The sequence below is a fragment of the Ostreococcus lucimarinus genome, chromosome 8, assembly GCF_000092065.1.
Source record: "Ostreococcus lucimarinus CCE9901 chromosome 8, complete sequence".
NCBI lineage: Eukaryota > Viridiplantae > Chlorophyta > Mamiellophyceae > Mamiellales > Bathycoccaceae > Ostreococcus > Ostreococcus sp. 'lucimarinus'.
In genome coordinates, this window is record NC_009362.1 from 53,395 (window position 1) to 72,409 (window position 19,015).

Below are 19,015 nucleotides of genomic sequence, written 5' to 3' on the forward strand. Positions count from 1 at the left end.
CCAGTCCGCGACGCATCGCGCATGCGCATCGCGCGCGTCGCTCACCGCGCGCTTCGTCTCGCCCGCGGACGCGCGATTCGGCGCGAGCGCGACTCGCCGGTCGCGCGCGCGCGATCGCGCGCGATGGCGTCGACGGGCGACGCGTCGACGGTGACGGAGACATTCTTCTTGGACGATTTCGCGGTGCGACAGTGGGACGACGAGCGATACAGCGGCACGCGGATCGCGCACGACAAGGCGGACTTCGTGCGAAAGATTCAAGAGGCGCACGAGAGCGGGAAGTCGCCGTTGGTGGATGGGTACGCGCCGTTTTGCAAACACGTGTTTGTGGAAAATTTCGTCGGCGCCAAGGTCGGCAACGTGGAGATTACGAAATCGAACGAACACCTGTTGAAGAGCGGATACAGCGCGCGATCTGAGGCGGAATTAGCGGTTCTCACGCGATGGTTTCAAGCGTCGGACGTGGAAGCGCCGGAGGCGACGCATTTGGATGTGATTTTGTACTCGCGCGAGCAGTTGGAGCTCGAACGCGCGGCGGTGCCGAGTAAGAGCGAGCGACCGCCGTTGCCGAACGCGCCGTGGGGGATCATCAGCGTCAAGGCGCAGAGCGAGGATTACGAAACGCCCATGCAACCGATCACGATGATGCGGAACGCTTTAGGTCGCGAGCAAGGCGGTTCGGGGGTGCCGCTCGAGAAGGATAAGTACGACGCCTCCGTGGCGTACTGGGCGAATCACGCCCCGATCGTCGCCTCCGAGGACGGCGCCGCGGGGGACTGAATCGAGTCATCGGGCGACGTGCGCGCGCTGTGTACATCAATCAATATCAATCGAAAAATTTAAAGACTTTACAATCGCCTACGACTTTCCGAGCGAGCCTCTCGCTCGCCGCGATCACTTTAACAACTCCAACACCGCATCGCGCTTGTCCGGGTTCGCCTTCCCCGCGAGATCCGCCACGGAGTTACCATCTAAATCAACCGTGTTCTTATCCGCACCCGCGGCTAAGATTTCTTCAATCTTTGGCGTATCGCCCTCGGCGCTCGCGAACAACAGGATGATATCCACCGGATGCAAACCGCTTTCGATGAGGGCGTTCATTCGGTCGTACGTCCCCTCCACCGCGAGGCATCCCATGTAGTTGAAGTAATGTTCGACGTCATCCTTGTCGTAATCGTCCCGTCCTTGGCTTCCGACGATGCCAGCGGCGGTGGAATCTTGACGAAAGCGATTGAAAAAGGCGGTGCACTTGGCGCCGTTGGATGGCGCGCGCAAACGCAGGGCGTCGCGGCGTTTGCCCTGCGCGCCGGCGAAAGACGTGCGCAGGATAACTTGTGCGCGCGCAGAAGCGATCATGGCGCGCGGTCGACGCGAGGTGAAGTGACGCGCCGCGGTGGATGTGTTATCCACTTCCACGTCGCGGCGAGGGACAAACCCGAGAGCGAGGCGCCGGATTTGGATGACAGACAGCTAGCGCGCGGCGATGGACGCGATGAACGCCGCGAATGCGGATTCTTCGAGCTTTGGGAGAGCGTAATACGCGGCGCCGAGCGCGTCGGCGATGTCGAGACAGAAATGCTCGCTGACGAAGGCGGAATCCGTGTCGACGACGAGCGTCTTGAGGAAGCCGAGCCGACGCGTGGCGATGGAAACTTCTAGAACCTCGTCGCGGAGGGCTTTACGAGTTAACGCGGGCTCCATGGATCGCCAACGCGGGTCTTCGGACCATCGCAGGCTGCGCGTCGGGCGTCCGTCGCTCAAGATCACTTCGCGGACGGAGCCGACGCTAGACTTCAATTTGGATGTGCGCGCGTTCAGAGCGCAGCGAGCGGCGACAGAGAGCCCGTGGGCGAGAGGGGTACCGCCGCCGCACGGCATCACGGCGAGCCGTCGGCTCACGAGCACGGTCGATCTCGTGGGTGGCAGGAGCACGACGGCGGCGTCGTGCGAGAATTCGACGAGCGCCACGAGATCGCGCTTCGTGTACGAAACCTCCAGGAGCTTGAACACTGCGGCTTTCGCGACGGACATACGATTGATCGCCATCGAGCCGCTGGCATCGACGACGAATATCGTGAGCGATGCGCTTCGTCGACTGAGCTTCTTTAGCCTCACGTCGTCCTTCGTGATGAACACGCGTCTCGGTGAGACTTCGCCCGGTTTCAGGCGCCGTTGCCGACGAACGATTTGGTACGGCGCCGCCGCTCGAAGCGTGGCGTCGACGGCGATTTTGCCTCTCATTTGTCCGCTCTTCGGGAAAATTGGTTTCACGTACCTGCCTCGCATTAAATCGAACACCTTTTCGCGCTTGGTCCGTCCGCTCACGGAGCCTCGTGATTTCTTCTCCGCGAAGCTTCTCAACATTGCCTTTTCAAACGCGTTGAGCAGTGAATTGACATCAAGACCACTTTCATCGGCTCTTTGGACTTCTGGCTCGATCTCTTCCACTTGATCTTCCTCCTCTTCCTCCTCTTCCTCCTCTTGCTCTTCGTCTTCCTGATCTTGTTGTTCTTCTGCTTCGCGCTCGTTCTTCTGCGTCGCCGGCGGCGGCGGCGGCGGCGGCGTCAACGCATCGTCTGGTGGTTCACGAGTCGCACGTGGAAGTATGCTCAAAGAAATCGCCATATTCACATCTTGATCGTTCACCTCGTACGAATGCCGAAGCGCGGCCGAGGCGCGTGCGACTTTCACGGCGAAGAGCTCCGCTCGATGACCTTGGCATGCGCAGTCCACGGCTATTTTGACCAATCGCCGCACGTTGGCTTCCGATATTTGTACCCCGGGTAAAAAGACGTGATGTGCGAGCTCGATGTGCTCTCCCAAAGCCTTTTGCTCTGTGTATGAATCACTGACGACGCGACGCCAATCATCTTGCCACGCCATCGCGGCGTCGATCGCCGCGAGTCGCGTCGTCGTCTGCGCGAGGGCGCCTTCGTCGTCGTCGGTCCCACAAATCATCGCGAATCGATCCACGACGTGCGACCGTAGCTCAGACTCGGCGGGATTGAAACTCGCGAGCGCGAGACATTCGCAAGGCATCGTAGTGCTCAAACCTTCCCTTTCGACTCTCGCGATGCCTTCGGCGAGACTCGACTGAATCATCGCCAAAATGGAATCGTCCAGCAAATTGATTTCATCGATGTAGAGCGCCCCACCGTTCGCAAGAGCGAGCAATCCAGGCTGAAACACCGCTAAACCAGATTTCGCGCTCGCATTGATGTCGAGCGTGCCCGCAACCATGTCCTCGGTGACGCCGAGCGGCACGCTGACGAAACTCGGCGCTCCAATGTCGGCACCCATCACGCGCGGTCGCGGCAACAGCGACTTCACGCTGCGACATAAGATCGATTTGCCGGTCCCACGTCGACCGCTGACGATCAATGAGCACGCAGGATCGACGGCCGCTACGAGGAGTGCAGCTTTGACGCCGTCGTGGTTCACTATCGCCGTCAGCGGCATGGGTTGCGGGTCGAAAACTGGGGCGCTCGCGGCGCGCGCGCTCGCGCGCGCGGGCGGCGCGCGGCGAATGAATTTGATCGTGAAAGGCTTTACGGTGCGCATCGGTGCGCTTGTCGCGTGCAGATGTGTGCGTTTGTTTCGTCGCCGCCTCGTCGGCCTCGTCTAATGCTACATAAATCTTCGCTAACTAATCGCCTTCGGCACGGGCATCGATGCGCGCTTAATAATCTTGATCTCTGGCGTCTTCTTCGATTCGTTCGCCCGCGCGCTCGGGTTCGGCGCGGCCGTTTGCTTCGGCTTCGGCGTTTTGGTCTTCTTCTTCTTCTTCGATTCCGTCTTGGGCGCCGCGGGAGCCGCCGTCTTCGCGCCGGTCTTAGACTGCGACGCCTTCCCGGACTTTTTCGAAGATTTCTTCGACGACTTTTTCCCCGCACCCTTTTCGCGCTCCGCCGCCGCGCGTTGTCGCCACAAAAACTCGAGGAGCGCCGTCGATTTGCGAGGCGCCGATTCCGCGTTCTTCGGCGTCGCCGCCCCCGTCGTCGCCCCGTTCGCCTTCTTTTTCGCCTCCAGAGCGCCTAAAAACTTCAAATAATCCTCATCTTCCTCGATCGTTCCCTCCAACGCGTTCTCCGCCGGCGCGGTCTCTCCCGCCGTCGCGTATCGCTCGCCGAACTCTCGCGGCGTCCACTGACTCGGCGCGTACTCCACGCGCGCGCGCGTCTCCTCTCCCCCCCCGCCCTCGATCGCCCGTCCCTCCTCGTCCCGCGCGCGCACGCGAAACGTCGCCCCATCGTACCTCTCTCGCAGCGCCTTCACCGTCTCCCCGCGCCGCACCGTCGCGTAAAACCTCGACGGCGTCGTCGCGCGTCTCGTCGTCGTCGTCGTCGCCCCCCCCGTCCCCCCTCGCGCCTTCCCCCTCGCGTACTCCCACCACTCGAACGTCTCATCGAGCGCGCCGAACCCATCCCGCCGCAGCGCTTCCTCGAGCGCCTCTCGCGCGAGCGTCGCCGGCAGGTTTCGTATCACGATTTTCCTTCGTTCGCGCGTCTCGCGCGCGTCGTCCCGCGGGATCGTCGTCCCGCCGCGTCGTCCGCGTCCGCGTCCCGGCCGTCCGCGCCCGCGTCCGCGTCCCGGGCGTCGCGCGCGCGCCGGCGCGTCCATCGCGCCGTCGTCCCGCGTCGCGAGGCGTCGCGAGGCGTCCGCGCGCCGTCGACGGACCCGTAAGTTTAGTTTTTCAACACGGACCGACGCGACGCGGGCCGATTGGTCCGTGTTTGAGCGTCTCTCCGCGACGACGCGCGACCGCTAGGTCTTCGCGACGGCGCGCGACGACGCCCGATCGCGACGCGCGTCGACCGAGCGCCGCGCGAGGCGACGCGACCGAACGACGCGCGGCGAACGCGACGTCGAGCACGCGCGAACGCGAGACGCGCGAACGCGAACGCGGCGAACGCGACCGACGGTGCGCGATCGACGATCGACCGCATGGCGGCTCTTCCGGCGTTCGAACTGCCGACGGTGGCGCGAGACGACGATGGGTTCGGGCCGCCGCGGAAGGGATTGGTGACGAGCGAGATCACGGAGATGATCTACGCGCCGTATAACAAGACGGATAAGTTTGGGAGGTGCGCGGATTGGATGGGGGACGAGCGGGACGGGCACGGGCGCGAGCGGGACGGCGAGGGACGGGAGAGACGAGGGGATAAACAGAGAGACGAACGACGGGAGAGGAAGGATCGGGAGCGAGAGGGGAAGGGGAAAGACGCGAGCGCGTCCGCGGGTGGGATTGGAGGCGTGGAGACGGTGTTTAATTTCGTCGCCGACGCGGGGGAGGAGGAGAGTTTCAGTTTGGTGGATAACACGAACGCGCGGTCGAGCGGTGGCGGCGGTGGACGCGGTGGACGCGGTGGCGGACGTTGGAACCAGTTCGGTGGGCGCGGTCGCGGTCGCGGGAACATGGACGAGGCGGCGCGAGATCTCGGGGTCGGGGCGGAGCGCGAACGCAACCGCCAGGCGCGCATTCAGTCGAGAAAGGCGCAGCAGTGGAACACGTGGGCGTACAACAGGCAGCAGCAGCAGGTGCATTACAGCGCGTCCGTGGATATTCGTCCGGATTGGGAAGTCGTGGAACAAATCGCGTTCCCGGAAATCATCAAGCAGTCCTTGGAGCTCGCCGAGGCGGCGCCAGAGGACTTGGCGACGTACGGCTCTGTGCGTTGGTTCGATAAGTCGTACGATCGCGTGACGCCCAAGTCCGAAGTACTCCTGCGAAGACGCACGGAAGAACCGCCGCGTAACGTCACGGCGAGCGAAGATCCGATCATTCAGAAGTACGCCGCCGAGGGTACGGGCAACGTGTTCACCACCGACGGCGTCTTGGCCGCCGTCATGTGCGCCGCGCGCTCCAACTACTCTTGGGACATCGTCATCAAGAAGAAGGACGGCAAGATCTTCCTCGACAAGCGCCCCGATGGTAACTTTGATCAGCTCACCGTGTCCGAAACCGCGCAAGAGCCGATTCCGGACGATCCGGAAGACATCAATGGCGTTCAACAGCTCTCCGCCGAGGGTACCAAGGCGAACCGAGCCTTTGTCGAACAATCGCTCACCGTCGAAAAGGATGCGTACAAGTTCGGTGAACCCGTGCCTTTCTTCGGCGAAGACGATAACGACTCAATCGCGTATAAGTACCGCAAATGGAACGTCGACGACACCACCAAGCTCGTGTGCCGATGCGAATTGAACGCCGTGAGCGAATCCAAGGGCATGGACAAGGGCAAAGCGCTGACCACGCTCGTGAAGGCTTTGAACGAATTCGATTCCAAGGTCACAGGGATTGACTGGAGACTCAAGATCGAGACGCAGCGCGGTGCGGTGGTTGCCAACGAGCTCAAGAACAACGCGAATAAGCTCGCCAAGTGGACCGCGATGGCCGTGCTCGCCGGCGCCGAACAAATGAAGCTCGGTTTCGTGTCGCGCGTGCACCCGCGCGATCCGAACGCGCACGCGATCCTGAACACGCAAACGTACAATACGAAGGACTTTGCACAGCAAATCAACATCAAGGAAGCGAACATGTGGGGTTCGCTCAAGCTGTTCCTCGATACGTGCCGCAAGTTTGAAGACGGCTCGTACATTTGCGTCAAGGATCCGTTGAAGAACATCCTTAGATTTTACAAGTACGAGGAGAGTGCGAGCATGTTCTAAACGTGCTAGCTTTCTAATTACGTCTTAGTAGTCAACGACCGTTGTGATTGAATGAATCTTCTTCATGCCGCCTCGCGTTCCATCCAGTCCCCGCCGCTTCCACGAGACATGTCGTCTCGCAAGTCTTCATCCATCGCCTCATCGCCTTCATCTTCATCGTCCGACATTGTCGCCGCAAATTCTGGGTTCCTAGTCTGCTCGAACTTTTCCAACGCCTTTTGAGCGATGACACAATCCGGTCGAATCGCCAAAGCGCGCGTGTAATACTTGACGCTCTCCGCCGTTTGCCGTGATAACATCAATGCCTGCGCTAGGCGGCAATACAGCTGAATGAGTTCATCCTCATCCGAAGGTTGATAGTCGTCGAGCTGTCGCTGCAAAATCGCCCGAGCGACGTGTACTTTGCCTATTCTGATGTTCAACGCCGCGAGCGCTTTCACGGCGCGCACGAGGCGCGGATTGTACGCGAGCGCCTGCTCGTACGCCTTGATCGCCTTGTCGTACTGGTCCTTGTTCTTCGCGTGGACGTCCCCGAGCAAGCTCCACGCGACCGCGTTTTGCGGACTTCGCTTGTGCGCCTGTCTGGCACACATCATAGCGTTCGCCATCGATCCCAACGCAAGATACGACTTGACCAATCCGTGGTAAGCCTTCATCGAAACCTTGATGGCGTTGCACTGATTAAACGCGCGGACGGCAGCCTTGTAGCGGTTACCTTTGAGATAAAGAGATCCCAACACTAAATGTGCGACATGCGAGCGCGGATTTATTTGTACAGCCTTTTCCGCCGCGACGAGGGCGTCATCGCGACCGCTGTGATGCTCGCGACCGCTGAGCTTGGTGTCAAAGTATAGCGCCACGCACGTCCACGACTCCGCGGCGTGAGGCGTCAATCGTAACATCTCAGAGCTCAACGCCTCCAACGCGCGCTTCTCACCAAAGTCGTACAAAATCAATCCGTATTCGTCCATTCCTTCGACGAAGTGTGGATCCATCGCGCGTATAGCGGCGTATTCGCGAATCGCTGCGTCGACGTCTCTGCCATCGGCGGCGTCCGTGCGCGCTTTTACGCCCGCCACGTAGGGATCATATGGAAACGCGCGCGTCATTTGCGCCACAGCGTTTTGTGCGGTCACGTAATCTTCCGCCTCTAACGCGCCGTACGCCGTGGTGTACGCCTCCAGAACTGCAAAATCTTCGCCCTCCGCCTCTGCGTCCGCCGCCGCCTTGCGAATCGCGTGTCGCGTATCCACCGCCTTCACCCCGAGCTCCGCCAGCGCGACCACGGCCTCGATCGCGAACGGCCACTTCACGAGCACCTCTTTGTACGCCATCACCGCCGCTCGATCGTGCCCTTCGCTCCGCGCGATTTTCGCCGCCAGCAGTCTATTCTCCAGCGTTCGCTTCGCCGCCGGCGTCTCCTCCAAGCACGCCATCGCCGCCTTCAGCGACTCCGCGCCTCCGATTCGCACCAACGCGCGCGCTAATTTCATCGACACCTCATCCGCGTCCACGCATTCGAACTTTCCACACGCGTTCGTCGTCTCTCTCGCGCGTTCGACTCGTCTCGCGAGCGCTCGCGCGCTTCTATACGCCGCCGCCCCCCCCCTGACGTCTCCTCTCCCCATCAGCGCGTCCCCCTTGACGACGAAATCGATCGCGTCTCGTCGCCATCCATCGCTCGTGCCTCCCGCCGCGCGCATCGCGCCTCCGTCGTCCATCTCGTGTCGCGCCAGCGCCAGAGAAATCCATCGCAGCGCGCTCTCGTGCGCGTTTTCGTCCATCGCGCGCATCGCGTTCGACGTGCACGCGTCGCGCAGCGCGCGTCGCTTCGCATCCGACGCGTCGCCGTCTCGCGTCGCGTCCGCGCGCGCCATGTCTCGTCGCGCGTCGCGCCGTCGAGTGCGGTTTCGAATCGCGACCGACAGACCGCGCCCGCCATGGGCGCGAAGCGCGCGCCCGCCGCCTCGAGCGCGCCCGCGACGCGATTGCGACCGAGCGAGATATGGTACACGTTCGCCCGCGTGCGCGATCGCTTCAGCGGGTGCGGACGGACGCTGGAGGAGACGCTCGGAGAGATTCGCGACGGCGCGCTCGCGGTCGACGACCTGCCGACGATCGCCGTGGTGACGCACGACGTCGAGCGGGCGAGCGACGACGCGAGCGACGCGAGCGATGACGACGGCTCGGGCGGGCGACGGCGCGGAGGGAAGCGCGCGACGACGAGGTCGAGGACGGTGCGAAGGTACTACAGCATGAATAACCGGCGGTTGTGGGTGCTGAAGCGGTGCGAGGCGCTCGGACTGTGCGAGGACGTGCGCGTGCGCGTGGAGTCGCGAGAGGCGTGCGAACGGTTGTTGAGGAAGGGAAGTAGGAATTTTAGGGTGGATAGGTGCACGCCGGGACCGGTGAAGATCGTGGAGTCGGCGAAGAGGGAGGAACGCGCGCCGGCGCCGGCGCCGGCGACGACGGACGAGGACGCGCCGGCGACGACGGACGAGGACGCGCCGGCGTAGCGAAATTGCGCGAATCGCTATGTTTGATTTATTTAAAGCTAGGTCTATCTCGCTAAAGGCCGCCGACGCAGACGTATTTCTGCTCGACGTACTCGTGAACGCCGTCCTTGCCGCCCTCGCGACCGATCCCGCTCTCCTTCGTCCCGCCGAACGGAGCTTGGGCGGTGGATATGGCGCCCGTGTTCACGCCCACGATACCAAAGTCAAGCTTTTCGCTAAAGTAAAACGTACGCTTGACGTCAGAGGTGTACACGTACGACGCTAAACCGGCGGTGGTGGCGTTGGCGATGCGAATGGCTTCGGCGTCGTCGACGAACGTCGTCACCGCGGCGACAGGTCCGAACGTTTCTTCGCGCATCACCAGCATGTCTTCCGTGCACTTGGACAACACGGTCGGTTCATAAAAGCTACCGTGCGCGCGCTTGCCACCGGTGTGACACACCGCGCCTTTGCTCATCGCGTCGCGAACGTGCGAATCGACTTTTTCGGCGTGCGCGGCGTTGATCAACGGGCCTTGCGTGGCGTCTTCATTTTCCAAGCCATCGCCCATAACGAGCGCGCTCGCAGCGTCCGCGAGCTTTTGCACGAATTCAGCCTCCACGGACGCGTGCACGATGAAACGTTGCGCGCATACGCACGTTTGACCCGCGTTACGAAACTTGCTCGCCATCGCGCCCTGAACGGCGGCGTCCACGTCGGCGTCGGCGCACACCACAAACGGCGCGTTACCACCCAACTCCATGCTTACGCGCTTCACGGTGTCCGCACTCTGCTTCATCAATAACTTTCCCACGCGCGTGCTTCCGGTGAAGGTAATTTTTCGAACGACGGGAGACTCGCACAGCGCCGCGCCTATCGCGCTCGGATCGCCCACGATGAATTGTAAAACACCATCCGGGCACCCAGCTTGCTCCGCGAGCACCCCGAGCGCAAACGCGCTCAGCGGCGTTTCTTCACTCGGCTTGACGACCATCGAACACCCCGCCGCGAGCGCCGCACCAGCTTTCCTCGTGATCATCGCCAAAGGAAAATTCCACGGTGTAATCGCCGCCGTCACGCCGACTGGTTGCTTCACAACCATGATTCTCGTCCCCGTCGACGACGAAGGCACGACATCACCGTACACGCGCTTCCCCTCTTCCGCGAACCACTCTAAAAACGATGCCGCGTACGCCACCTCTCCCCGGGACTCTATCAAAGGTTTGCCTTGTTCCGCCGTCATGATTCTCGCCAAGTCCTCGGCGTTCGCCTCGACGAGCTCAAACCATCGTCTGATCACCTTTCCTCGCGCGTGCGCGCTGAATTCCGTCGCCCACACTTTCTGTGCGTCTTCGCTTCGCCTCAAGACGTCGGAAATCGCGGCGCGCGGCGTGGAGAGCACCGTCGCGAGCGTCGCGTTTGTAGCCGGGTTCTTCACCTCGAACGTTTCGCTCGCGCGCGACGCGCCTCGCGACGCGTCCGTCGCGCTCGCGCCCGCGAAACGAAGCAAATTTGCGTTTCGCAGTTTCAGCGCCGCGGCGAGCGCGCTTCGACGCGCGTCGTCGTCTTCACCGGCGGTCGACATTGCACGCACCGCGCGCGCAAATTCACCGCGCGTCGCGCGCGCGAACGACGAAGGCGACGCCCGGGACGCGGACGCGATGCGCGCGCAATCACGGAACGCTCTCGAGCGAACGCGCGCGCCGAACGACATGCGTCGGCGAGTGTCAGTCGGCGCGGCGACGAGCGCTCGGTCGACGCGTCGCGAACGAGTCGAAGAGTTGATTTCGTCGCGTCGAAAGACCGAGCGTGAATGAATTAATACATCAAAGATAAAGTTCGCGCGCTCGTCCGCGGCGCGCGATGACTCGCGAACGCGCGGGCGCGCGCGCGACCCGACGTCGCGTTCGCCTCGGCTCGGCCGCGCTATCCGCCGAGCTGCTTATTCGCCAACAACACCAACAATCCTTGTTTCCCCAACAAAATCTCATTCATAAAACTAATCATCCCGACCCAGATGATCGGCGAGACGTCCACCCCCCCCACCGGCGGCACGAGCGCGCGCGTGGGCTTGAGCAAAGGCTCCGTCGGCGCGTACGCCAAGACCCACGGCAACTTCGTGTACGGCACGCTCGGATACCACGTCATGACGATGCGCACGATGAACAAAATCGTGCTCAGCGCGAACAACGGTCCCAGCACCGCGCTCGCCGTCTTCGCGCCCTCCGGATCGAGCGCGAGTTCGCTCACCAGCTGCGCCGCCGACGCCGCGCCCGCGTTCGTCGCCGCGAGCGCCGCCGCGCTCAGCGCCAGCGCGTCCGTCGCGCGCCGCGTCGTCCGTTCGCTCCCTCGCGCCCGCGTCGTCGTCATCGTCTCTGTCACCGCCGCGTCGTCGTCCGTGCGGTTTCGTCGCGCCCGCGTCGTCGTCGTCGTCGTCGTCGTCGTCGTCGCGCGCGTCGTCACCATCCGCGTCGTCCCTCGTCGTCGTCGCGTCGCGCGCGCGACCGCGCCCGCGTCGCCGCCGACGCGCGCGCGCGCGCACCGAAGCATCATCGCTCGCCCCGTCGTCGCCCGCGCGTCGTCGCTTCCTCTCGCGCGGTGAAGTGCCGCGCGCGCGTCGGCCCGACGCCATTCGATCGCGCGATCGCGCGCGCGCGACGACGCGACGACGCGATGAGCGACGCGCGCGCGCGCGACGACGCCGCCGACGACGCGCGCGCGGCGTCGTCGTCGACGAAACCGACGAACGCGACGGAATTCTTCGCCAATCTGCGCGAATCGTCGAACGAGTCGGCGCGGTACGAGCTCGAGGAAGTCATCGGAAAGGGGAGCTACGGCGTCGTGTGCGCGGCGATCGATCGACAGACGGGGAACAGGGTCGCGATAAAGAAGGTCAAGAACGCGTTCGATCACGCGAGCGACGCGACGCGGATCCTGCGAGAGGTGACGCTGTTGCGACACCTGAAGCACCCCGACATTGTGGAGGTGTTGAACATCATGTTGCCGCCGAACCCGAGGGATTTTAACGATGTCTTCATCGTGTTCGAGCTCATGGAGACGGATTTGCATCAAGTCATCAAGGCGAACGATGACTTGACGGACGAACACTATCAGTTCTTCTTGTATCAACTGTTGCGCGGGTTGAAGTACATGCACAGCGCCAACGTCTTTCACAGAGACTTGAAGCCGAAGAATATTTTGGCCAACAGCGACTGTAAGCTCAAGATTTGTGATTTTGGCTTGGCGCGGGCGATGACCGCTAAAGCTGGACCGCAGATGATATTCTGGACCGACTACGTCGCGACGAGATGGTACCGCGCGCCAGAGTTGTGCGGGAGTTTCTTCACCAAGTACACGCCGGCGATCGATATTTGGGGCGTCGGGTGCATTTTCGCCGAACTCTTGCGAGGGAAGCCGCTGTTTCCGGGTAAAAACGTTGTGAAGCAGTTAGAAATCATCACAGATCTACTCGGGACGCCGACGCCGCTGCAAATCGCCAAGGTTCGCAATGAAAAGGCGAGACGGTTTTTACAAAACATGCGTATCAAACCCGCGGTGCCGCTATCGGAGAAATTCCCTGGCGTCGACCCCAAGGCGCTGAACTTGCTTAGTAAATTATTAGCATTTGATCCGGACGATCGCCCCACCGCCGCGCAGGCGCTGGCAGATCCGTACTTTGACGGTTTAGCGGACGTCTCGCGAGAGCCGGCGCGACGACCGTTGCCGAAGGATGAATTTGATTGGGACTCTCGGAAGCTGTCTCGCGAAGAAGTTCGCGAGCTTCTGTACAAGGAGATTCTACACTATCATCCGCAGGCCAAGCGCGAGTACGAGGGCAACGAAAAGAAGAGTGGGTTTGACTATCCGAGCGGCGTTTCGGACATGGCGCATAAGTTCAATTCGCTCGAGCAGGGCGGTCCCGAGACGCGTTTCCAAACTTCCAAGTCCCTTCCCAAGCACGCACTGGGCGCTTATCGCGAAGAAGCACAGCGATTCGCCGGCGGCGTCCACGCTCTGGCGCGCTCGGACAGCGCCAAACCGGGCGCGTCGCCAAGCGCCATGGACGCCGCGGACGACGACTTTGATTTGGCCGACGTCGTCCAAGCAATGTCGCTCGACGCCAAAGAAGCCGACGCCATCGCGAAGGAGGCGGAAGCTCTATTGGCCAGCGGACACGAGATCGCCATGTGAGCGACGCTCACGGCGGCGACTACGTGGTAACTAACTTACTAAATCAGTCTTGTACAAAAAAAAAAGCATTCCTTTTTGTCTCGACTTCATTCCGAGGCGCCGCCATGGGAGCCTCCCACTCCGCCCCGACGCCCGACGTGGACGACGTGCAAAGCTTAGATCAACTCCCGAGCGCGCGCACGGCCACCGGCGAGGACTTCGACTTCAAATCGACGCGCAATAAGGTCACCCTAGTCGTCAACGTGGCGAGTGCTTGCGGGCTCACGACGAAAAACTATGCGGATTTCGCATCTCTGCAGGACCGATTCGGCGACGATCTAGTCATCCTGGCGTTCCCGTGCAATCAGTTCTTGTTCCAGGAGAGCGGGAGCTCGAAGTCGATCTGCGCGTTCGCGCAAAAGCGTGGCTTCAAGGGCACCGTTTTTGAGAAATGCAAGGTGAACGGCAAGGCGGCGTCGCACGTGTTTCGTTGGCTGAAGCGCGCGCAGCGCGTGAGGCGCGTGCAGTGGAATTTCGGGAAGTTTTTAGTGGATAGAAAAGGACGCGTGCGCGGGTATTTTTCTCCGCACACGCGGCCCATGGAGTTCGAGGACGCGATAAAGGCGCTGTTAGACGAGCCAGTCGACGCGGACGCGAGTTAGGTGGTCGGACGGATAGAAGATGGATGTCGGAGGTAATGTTACACACAAAATTCGTTAATTCGATCGATATCGGATCGATTATTCGCCTTCTAGGCCTTCGCCTTCTTGGCGGACTTTTCTTTCTTGTCCTTCTTTTCCTTCTTGGACTTCTTCGGAGTCGCCGTCGCAGAGTCGGTCGCCTTTCGCTTGCCGCCGCCGCCCGCCTGCGGGCCGATCTCGGCGATCACCTCTTGCATCATGGCGATATTCTTACGCGGTGCCGTGCCCTTGTCGTAAAATGCCAATCGCTCTTCGACTTGATCCTTCAACTTTTCGCCGAACAAGGTGGTTTGGAAGTCGCTAAAGCAGTCAATTCTGCTTGCGATGCTACACTTGTTGGCTAAGTATCGAGAAATTCTCCCCTTGTTTCGCGCGTTCGCCTTGCCGATGAACGTGCTGTGGAAAATCAAACCGTACTTGGGCGTGTTCCCCTTGGTCTTCAGCGCGCGGAAGAGCGCTTTTTCGGCGCCGAGAATTTGCACCGTCGACGCCGGGTACTTGGCTAAGTTCGTGAGCGAACCGGCGTGCGAAATCAAACGCGCGGCGATAATGTCACCGATCAACGCGCCCAGGTTCGGGGCCACCTGCCAGTACGATAAAACGATAAAAATGGTCAGTGTCTTCGTTCGGGTTGTTTTGATGAAAAATTTCCGCGTCGACGTTGTTCCCCACAGACGCGAGTCAGAGTGGTGCATGAATTGTTTCAACAAGGTAATTCAGATCAGGTCTGTGATTGGTGTATCATAATCATCAACCCCACGAACTGCGAGAGAATCATTGGCGATTGATCGGTACGAGCGTTCGTCGCGCGCTTCGAAATACTTACCACACTCATCTTGTTGTTCAAGTAGTTGTGAAGACTGGTTCGGTACTCGGCGAGGGAAATGACGCGCTTGGCGAAGGACTCAATGTTGATCATGTCCACCGGTGAGATGTCTTGACCCATCGACGCTTTGGCTGCCTCGATCACTTCTTTAGCCTTGTCCTCGTCCCCGGTGATTTCCTTCAACGCCGGCATCGCCTCATCGGTGAGCGTCGCCTTGTCCTTGATCACGAGCGCCAGTCTCGCGTACATGTAGTTGTCGTTGACGACTTTGACGAGCTCGGGAAAGTGCCAACCGTACCATTCGCGCACGCGCATGATGAAGGTGTTGATGTCCTTATCGAGCGTGTCGATCAGCGCGATGGCCTGGATGATCATGTTATCCGATCGGTTCACGTTGAACTTGACCTTGGCGCGAGAGTACGAGTGCGCCAAGCCGAGTTGCGCCTTTTCGTAGTCGCCACCCTTGAAACCCTTGACAAACTTTGTGAAATACGCGCGAATGCCCCGAATAATCTCACCGACGTGATCGTTGCACACGCACGGAATCTTCGTCGTCTCCACGATCGAGTTCCCGAGCTTGGAGTCCGCGACGCCGAGCTGAAACTTGGCCTTTTTAGAATCCTTCAACTTTGGCAAGTTTTGCTCTAAAAAGTTTTGCAAATCCTCCGAGGCCACGCCCTCGGACACGCAATTAATCTGCTCCAGCGCGTTCGCCGCCGACGTAAACGGTTTAAACCCGTGCAATTTCACAACCTTCCCGAACTTATCCGCGCTCTGCGTCGTCTCCTGCACCTTCTCCAGCGCCTGTCCCACGACGTCCAAATCCAGCGTCTCGAACAACCCGTACCCCGACGAGGACTCGAACAGCACGAACTGCGCCTGTTCGCGTCACCGATCGCGCGTCGCGCGTCTCCGTCAGTCTCCGCGCGTCTCCGATCGTCCCGCGCGCGTCGCGCGCGCTCGCATCGCGCGCTCCCGTCGCGTCTTCGTTCCGCGGAGGTTTACGCCGCGATCGTCCTCGCGCGCGTTTCACCGCCGTCTCGCGCGTCGCCGTCTCGCGCGCCGTCTCGCGCGCCGCGTCTCCCACCGCCGCGTCGCGCATCGCGTCTCGCGTCTCGCGTCGCGTCGCGTCGCACCATGATCGCCGTTCCGCGCCGTCGTCGCGCGCCGCGCAATGCGGCGGAATCGGCCCGGCGGCGCGCCGCGACGCGCGTCGCACTGTTTGCGCACACACGATGAGTGATGACTCGAAGACGACGCACGGGGTACACGCGACGGATCGAGAGCGTCACTTTTACGCGTCGGCGACGCGCCGCGTCGGCGACGCGCCGACGCCGCGCTCGCGTCGTCGTCATTCCCGTCGCGCGGTCGCGCGGTCGGGACTCGTCGAACGATCGGTCGCGCGCCGAGGTGTCGCGACCCGCACTCGCCGCCGCGCGCGTTCGTTCCGCGCGCGCGCGATGCCGCTGCGACGCGACTACGCGAGCGCGGGCGCGAACCGCGGGACGCGATGCGCGACGTTCGCGCGCTGCGGACGCGCGACGGTGCACTGCGGCGGCGACGGCGCGCACGCGCGCGCGATGGACGACGGAGGCGCGACGACGACGACGCGAGGCGCGGGCGCGCGCGCGACGTGCGTCGAAACGCTCGACGACGGACGAATCGTCGTCGGCGACGCGCTCGGGCGCGTGCGGGCGCGCGCGCCGGGCGAGGACGGGGGCGAGGGGGCGGTCGGGAGGCACGCGCGAGGACCGGTGCGGGACGTCGCGGCGGCGACGCGCGGGACCTTCGTCACGTGCGCGGACGACGGGGACGTCATCGCGTGGGCGACGCCGGAGAGGAACGAGAGCGGCGAAGAATTGAGAGAAATTGGGAGGTTGACGATGGCGAGCGCGAGCGCGCCGCTGTGCGCGGCGGTGACGCGCGCGCCGGGCGTCGAGGAGCGACGCGTGCTCGCCGTCGGGTGCGTCGACGGACGGACGCGGGTGTACGCGTGCGATTTCACGAACGAGGGCGCGGTGACGTTCGAGGCGTGCGGGGTTTTGGACGGGCACGCGGATTGGGTGCGCGGCGTCGCCTTCGCGCCGACGAGGCGCGACGACGCCGTCTTCTTAGCGACGGCGAGTCAGGACCGCACCGCGAGGGTGTGGCGCGTGCAAACCGTGCCCGCGGACGGCGCGCGGGCGTCGAAGGACGCCGCGCCGTTCGCGCGTCTCGCCGCGCCGCCGGAGCCACCGAGCGCGGTGCTCGTCGGCCGGCGCGTGAAGACGTCGCTCGAGAGCTTGCTCATCGGACACGAGGATTGGGTCACGTCCGTGGCGTGGCACCCGGACGCGTCGAAGATGGTTTTGATGACGGCGAGCATGGATCGCTCGCTCGTGCTTTGGTCTCCGGCGGGCGCGCCGTGGACGAGCGAAGAGGCTGGCAGCGAGCTTTGGATGAGCTCGACGTCCTTGGGCGAGGCGGCGGCGGTGTGCTTGGGGTACTACGGCGCGTCGTTTTCGCCCGACGGCGACGCGATAATGGCCAACAGTCACGGCGGCGCCCTACACCAGTGGCTGCGCGACGACGATGGGTCGTGGCGTGCGATTCCGGGAACGTCTGGACACACGATGCGCGTGACGTGCTTGCGCTGGGACACCGCCGGTCGATGGCTCATGTCCGGCGGCGGAGATCAAACCGTCCGCGTGCACGCGCCGTGGCACGGCGACGGTCCGAAAGGTTGGCGCCAAATCGCTCGACCGCAAGTGCACGGCCACGACATCGTGTGTTTTGCTACGATGCACGACGACGCGGGGACGACGACGTACGTCAGCGGGGCGGATGAAAAGGTGTTGCGAGTTTTCGAAGCCCCCGGCACGTTCTTAGGAACCGTGATCAATAGTTTAGGAAACACGGACCCCGTCGCCGCGGCCGCGCTGACCAAGGCGAAGAACCTTTCTCTCGAGTCGCTCGGCGCCGAACTTCCCGCGCTCGGGTTGTCGAACAAGGCGCTTCGAGGCGCGGACGCGGAGGACTTGCCGAGCGACGTCGCGGGTCTTCGCGCGCAGGCGGCGCAGCAGGAAGGTTTAATCGAGGAATACAACGCGCGCGGCGTCGAAGCCATCACACCGCAGGCGCTCACGCACCCGCCACTCGAAGAAGTCCTCGCACAGGCGACGCTTTGGCCCGAAACGCGAAAATTGTACGGACATGGCAACGAAATTCGCGCCGTCGCCGCGCATCCGAGTGGCGATTTGATCGCTTCGGCGTCGAACGCGCTCACGGCGGCTTCGGCGGCTATTTGGGTCTGGTCGCGCGGACAGAACTGGAAGCCACTCGGAACTCTCAGCGGCGCGACACTCACGGTGACCGCGTTAGAGTTTACGCCGAGAAACGCCGCGCGAGATTACCTTCTCGCTGCGAGCCGCGACAGGCACGTCTGCCTGTTTGCGCCGTCGTCGCGCGACGCGCCTCGAGGAGAATTCGGTGACGACGGGTGGCGCTTGCTGACGCGCTTCAAGGCGCACGATCGCGAGATATACGCCGCGTCTTGGGCGCCGTGCGGCGCTTTATTCGCCACAGCGGGGCGGGACAAAAAGGTGAAGATTTGGCGCGTCGTCGACGACGCGTGCGAGCCCGCGTGCGAGCTTCCCAAATTCACCGCCGCGCCGACGGCGATGGCGTTCGCGTCCGACCCCGACGCTCCACTCGCGATCGCAATCGGCTTCGACGACGGTGGGATCGAAGTCCACGTCGCATCCGCCGACGCCGCGTCTTGGACGTTGTCGTCTCGCGCGTCCGCGAACGATCGTCACGGCGCCGCCGTGCGCGCCGTCGCGTGGCGTCCCGGCTCCTCCGCCGTCTTCGCCTCCGCCGGCGACGACCACGCCGTGCACGTGTACGAACACGAGTAACCCTAGCATTTTAGTCCATCGGAAACGTCGTAGCCACGTCGCCGCCTTCGCCTTCGCGCGTCGTCGCTCGTCGCCACTTCGCGCCTCGCGTCGAAGCCCGCGACGTCGTCCGCGCTCGACCGAGCGATTTCGCGCCCCATGCGACCCGACGCGTGCGTTCGCGTCGCCGCGCGCGCGCTCTCGACTCGAGCGAGCGCCGGCGCGCCGTCGACGTCGTCGCCCCGCGCCGGTCCCGTCACCATCGCCCTGCGCGCGTTCGTC

At 62.7% G+C, this 19,015-nt stretch overlaps 13 protein-coding genes across 13 annotated transcripts; 6 read left to right on the forward strand and 7 right to left on the reverse strand.

Moving 5' to 3' along the window:
- Positions 1-123: 123 nt before the first annotated feature.
- On the forward strand, positions 124-780 carry OSTLU_32907 (predicted protein; the record flags this gene model as incomplete). Its single annotated transcript, XM_001419019.1, has 1 exon — positions 124-780. One exon carries the CDS (start codon positions 124-126, stop codon positions 778-780), a length of 657 nt encoding a protein of 218 aa, XP_001419056.1.
- Positions 781-894: 114 nt separating this feature from the next.
- Positions 895-1,356, reverse strand: OSTLU_42331 (predicted protein; the record flags this gene model as incomplete). Its single annotated transcript, XM_001419231.1, has 1 exon — positions 895-1,356. The coding sequence occupies one exon, from the start codon at positions 1,354-1,356 to the stop codon at positions 895-897; it is 462 nt and encodes a 153-aa protein (XP_001419268.1).
- A 141-nt stretch (positions 1,357-1,497) lies between these two features.
- Positions 1,498-3,459, reverse strand: OSTLU_776 (predicted protein; the record flags this gene model as incomplete). The annotated part of the gene is made up of 1 exon (XM_001419232.1): positions 1,498-3,459. A coding segment is annotated over one exon (1,962 nt), but the record flags the coding sequence as incomplete, so codon positions are not given.
- Positions 3,460-3,642: 183 nt separating this feature from the next.
- OSTLU_32910 (predicted protein) lies at positions 3,643-4,620 on the reverse strand (the record flags this gene model as incomplete). Its single annotated transcript, XM_001419233.1, has 1 exon — positions 3,643-4,620. The coding sequence occupies one exon, from the start codon at positions 4,618-4,620 to the stop codon at positions 3,643-3,645; it is 978 nt and encodes a 325-aa protein (XP_001419270.1).
- Positions 4,621-5,223: 603 nt separating this feature from the next.
- On the forward strand, positions 5,224-6,711 carry OSTLU_46324 (predicted protein). Its single transcript, XM_001419020.1, has one exon. The coding sequence runs from the start codon at positions 5,416-5,418 to the stop codon at positions 6,664-6,666; it is 1,251 nt and encodes a 416-aa protein (XP_001419057.1). The 5' UTR covers positions 5,224-5,415; the 3' UTR covers positions 6,667-6,711.
- A 17-nt stretch (positions 6,712-6,728) lies between these two features.
- OSTLU_42733 (predicted protein) lies at positions 6,729-8,543 on the reverse strand (the record flags this gene model as incomplete). The annotated part of the gene is made up of 1 exon (XM_001419234.1): positions 6,729-8,543. One exon carries the CDS (start codon positions 8,541-8,543, stop codon positions 6,729-6,731), a length of 1,815 nt encoding a protein of 604 aa, XP_001419271.1.
- A 378-nt stretch (positions 8,544-8,921) lies between these two features.
- OSTLU_32913 (predicted protein) lies at positions 8,922-9,182 on the forward strand (the record flags this gene model as incomplete). Its single annotated transcript, XM_001419021.1, has 1 exon — positions 8,922-9,182. One exon carries the CDS (start codon positions 8,922-8,924, stop codon positions 9,180-9,182), a length of 261 nt encoding a protein of 86 aa, XP_001419058.1.
- Positions 9,183-9,234: 52 nt separating this feature from the next.
- Positions 9,235-10,746, reverse strand: OSTLU_42872 (predicted protein; the record flags this gene model as incomplete). Its single annotated transcript, XM_001419235.1, has 1 exon — positions 9,235-10,746. One exon carries the CDS (start codon positions 10,744-10,746, stop codon positions 9,235-9,237), a length of 1,512 nt encoding a protein of 503 aa, XP_001419272.1.
- Positions 10,747-11,114: 368 nt separating this feature from the next.
- OSTLU_10668 (predicted protein) lies at positions 11,115-11,360 on the reverse strand (the record flags this gene model as incomplete). Its single annotated transcript, XM_001419236.1, has 1 exon — positions 11,115-11,360. A coding segment is annotated over one exon (246 nt), but the record flags the coding sequence as incomplete, so codon positions are not given.
- A 552-nt stretch (positions 11,361-11,912) lies between these two features.
- Positions 11,913-13,073, forward strand: OSTLU_1909 (predicted protein; the record flags this gene model as incomplete). Its single annotated transcript, XM_001419022.1, has 1 exon — positions 11,913-13,073. A coding segment is annotated over one exon (1,161 nt), but the record flags the coding sequence as incomplete, so codon positions are not given.
- Positions 13,074-13,456: 383 nt separating this feature from the next.
- OSTLU_12779 (predicted protein) lies at positions 13,457-13,993 on the forward strand (the record flags this gene model as incomplete). Its single annotated transcript, XM_001419023.1, has 1 exon — positions 13,457-13,993. One exon carries the CDS (start codon positions 13,457-13,459, stop codon positions 13,991-13,993), a length of 537 nt encoding a protein of 178 aa, XP_001419060.1.
- Positions 13,994-14,063: 70 nt separating this feature from the next.
- Positions 14,064-16,005, reverse strand: OSTLU_50302 (predicted protein). The gene is made up of 3 exons (XM_001419237.1): positions 15,995-16,005; positions 14,859-15,737; positions 14,064-14,616 (listed from the first exon to the last, which is right to left on the reverse strand). Exons 1-3 carry the CDS (start codon positions 15,995-15,997, stop codon positions 14,083-14,085), a joined length of 1,416 nt encoding a protein of 471 aa, XP_001419274.1. The 5' UTR covers positions 15,998-16,005; the 3' UTR covers positions 14,064-14,082.
- Positions 16,006-16,621: 616 nt separating this feature from the next.
- OSTLU_46295 (predicted protein) lies at positions 16,622-18,790 on the forward strand. The gene has a single exon (XM_001419024.1). It carries the CDS (start codon positions 16,742-16,744, stop codon positions 18,752-18,754), a length of 2,013 nt encoding a protein of 670 aa, XP_001419061.1. The 5' UTR covers positions 16,622-16,741; the 3' UTR covers positions 18,755-18,790.
- The last annotated feature ends 225 nt before the right edge of the window (positions 18,791-19,015 follow it).

Bases quoted from the DNA above. Each gene is read 5' to 3' on its own strand.
- OSTLU_46295 (XM_001419024.1), top strand. From the start codon at position 16,742: ATGGCGAGCGCGAGCGCGCCGCTGTGCGCGGCGGTGACGCGCGCGCCG.
- OSTLU_50302 (XM_001419237.1), bottom strand. The intron at 14,617-14,858 runs GTAAGTATTTCG...TCGTACTGGCAG, and splicing joins TGAACAACAAGATGAGTGTG to GTGGCCCCGAACCTGGGCGC.
- OSTLU_46324 (XM_001419020.1), top strand. From the start codon at position 5,416: ATGGACGAGGCGGCGCGAGATCTCGGGGTCGGGGCGGAGCGCGAACGC.